This window comes from Gavialis gangeticus, unplaced genomic scaffold (genome assembly GCF_001723915.1).
Source record: "Gavialis gangeticus isolate Ggan-Ray unplaced genomic scaffold, GavGan_comp1, whole genome shotgun sequence".
NCBI lineage: Eukaryota > Metazoa > Chordata > Crocodylia > Gavialidae > Gavialis > Gavialis gangeticus.
In genome coordinates, this window is record NW_017729022.1 from 184156432 (window position 1) to 184158931 (window position 2500).

At 46.2% G+C, this 2500-nt stretch overlaps 1 protein-coding gene across 4 annotated transcripts in view; it reads left to right on the forward strand.

The window, feature by feature from the left end:
- BCL11A (B-cell CLL/lymphoma 11A) overlaps nucleotides 1-2500 on the forward strand; it is a 135809-nt gene that overhangs the window by 121591 nt on the left and 11718 nt on the right. For 3 of the 4 annotated variants that reach the window (XM_019516643.1, XM_019516644.1, XM_019516647.1), the window contains one exon: nucleotides 745-2500. This exon is cut by the window's right edge and continues 4266 nt beyond it. In XM_019516643.1, coding sequence (XP_019372188.1) covers nucleotides 745-2500 — 1756 coding nt within the window. The remainder of the gene's footprint in view (nucleotides 1-744) is intronic. The other variant, XM_019516646.1, reaches the window with a different exon arrangement.

The window sequence follows — 2500 nt, forward strand, 5'->3', positions numbered from 1 at the left end:
CATGTTATCTTTGAAAATAAATTATCATGAAATAGAGTTAGCTAGCTACTTGCCAAAGTGGCATTTACCATCCTCAGATTCTTTTCAGAGTGAGAGAAATAATGTGACTCCAATAGGGCATGTGTCCAGGCTTCTTGGATACTGTCCAGATATTTGACTAGCTGAACTGCATCTTTCTATTTCTTCCCTCCACCCCCCTCCCCCGCAATTGAAGCTGAATCCCTGCTCAGGGCATGAGATGTTGTCTAATTTTGTACACATTGTTAGTCTCTCAGAATAATGAAGAGGATGATAATATAACATTTCTCAGCTTGCTAGCTATCATTACACTTCAGGCTGCTTCTTTAACCAATGTATATGTTTCTGAAGGACACTTTTGGTAACATTTTTTTTTTTTTGCTTTTAAATATTAGCAGGCCCCGTTCCAGGTAAGATCTGTGGAGCCATAATTAGAATTAATTGACTTAATCATCTTTTTGATGGATCTTTAACACTGTTACCTGTTCGCATCCTCTTCTGTGTCTAGGGAGAGAAAAAAAGGCAGGGAGTCAGTGCTGATTTGATACGGTTAAATGTGTATGCTTCCCTCCCTCTTCCATCGTTATGCAGTCGTTGAGATTTCTGTTTTCCACTTCCGATTCAATGTTATGGAAAGGAAAGATTAGATGGCAAAAAAAAAGCGATCAATCCTTGATAAGCTATTCAGTGATTAAACATTTATGTTGCTGTTGTATTATTTTGCAGGTAAAGATGAGCCCAGCAGCTACACGTGTACAACTTGTAAACAGCCTTTCAACAGCGCATGGTTTCTCTTGCAACATGCACAGAATACCCACGGATTAAGAATCTACTTAGAAAGTGAGCATGGAAGTCCCCTGACACCGCGGGTTGGTATTCCATCAGGACTAGGTGCAGAATGTCCTTCACAGCCACCACTCCATGGAATTCATATTGCAGACAATAACCCTTTTAACCTGTTAAGAATACCTGGATCAGTATCGAGAGAGGCTTCAGGTCTTGGAGAAGGGCGTTTTCCACCCACACCTCCTTTGTTTAGCCCTCCCCCAAGACATCATTTGGATCCACATCGCATAGAACGCCTGGGTGCAGAAGAAATGGCTCTTGCAACCCATCACCCTAGTGCCTTTGACAGGGTACTGCGATTGAACCCCATGGCTATGGAGCCACCAGCTATGGATTTCTCCAGGAGACTTAGAGAGTTAGCTGGAAACACCTCTAGTCCACCATTATCACCGAGCCGGCCCAGCCCTATGCAAAGGTTACTGCAACCATTCCAACCAGGCAACAAGCCACCCTTTTTGGCCACCCCACCCCTTCCTCCTCTTCAGTCAGCTCCTCCTCCCTCCCAGCCTCCAATAAAGTCCAAGTCTTGTGAATTTTGTGGGAAAACATTCAAGTTTCAGAGTAATTTAGTAGTACACCGTAGAAGCCACACTGGAGAAAAGCCCTACAAGTGCAACCTCTGTGACCATGCATGCACTCAGGCAAGCAAGTTAAAGCGCCACATGAAAACACACATGCACAAATCATCCCCCATGACAGTGAAATCAGATGACGGTCTCTCCACAGCCAGTTCCCCAGAGCCTGGAACCAGTGACCTCGTTGGCAGTGCAAGTAGTGCCCTCAAGTCTGTTGTGGCCAAGTTTAAGAGTGAGAATGATCCCAACATGATTCCAGAAAATGGGGATGAGGAAGAAGAAGAGGAGGAGGAGGAAGAGGAAGAGGAAGAAGAAGAAGAGGAGGAGGACTTAAATGAAAATGAAAGAACAGACTATGGCTTTGGCATTAATCTAGAAGCAGCCCGTCACCATGAAAACAACTCCAGGTCTGGTGAGGAGAACCGTTCCATACCAGATGTCATGCAAGGGATGGTCTTGAGTTCCATGCAGCACTTCAGTGAGGCCTTTCACCAGGTCCTTGGAGAAAAACATAAACGAGGGCACCTGTCTGAATCGGAGGTACACAGAGACACTTGCGATGAAGACTCAGTAGCTGGAGAATCAGATCGCATTGACGATGGCACTGTTAATGGCAGGGGGTGCTCACCTGGTGAATCCGCCTCTGGAGGTTTATCCAAAAAGCTGCTCTTGGGTAGCCCCAGCTCTCTGAGCCCTTTCTCAAAACGCATTAAACTTGAGAAGGAGTTCGACCTGCCTGCTACAGCTATGCCTAACACCGAAAATGTTTACTCCCAGTGGCTAGCTGGGTATGCTGCCTCTAGACAGCTAAAAGATCCATTCCTCAACTTTGGAGACTCCAGACAATCGCCTTTTGCCTCCTCCTCAGAACACTCATCAGAAAATGGAAGTTTACGCTTTTCCACACCTCCGGGGGAGATGGATGGAGGGATCTCAGGCCGCAGTGGCACGGGAAGCGGAGGAAGCACCCCACATATTAGTGGTCCAGGCCCTGGAAGGCCTAGCTCAAAAGAGGGCAGACGCAGCGACACTTGTGAGTACTGTGGGAAAGTCTTCAAGAA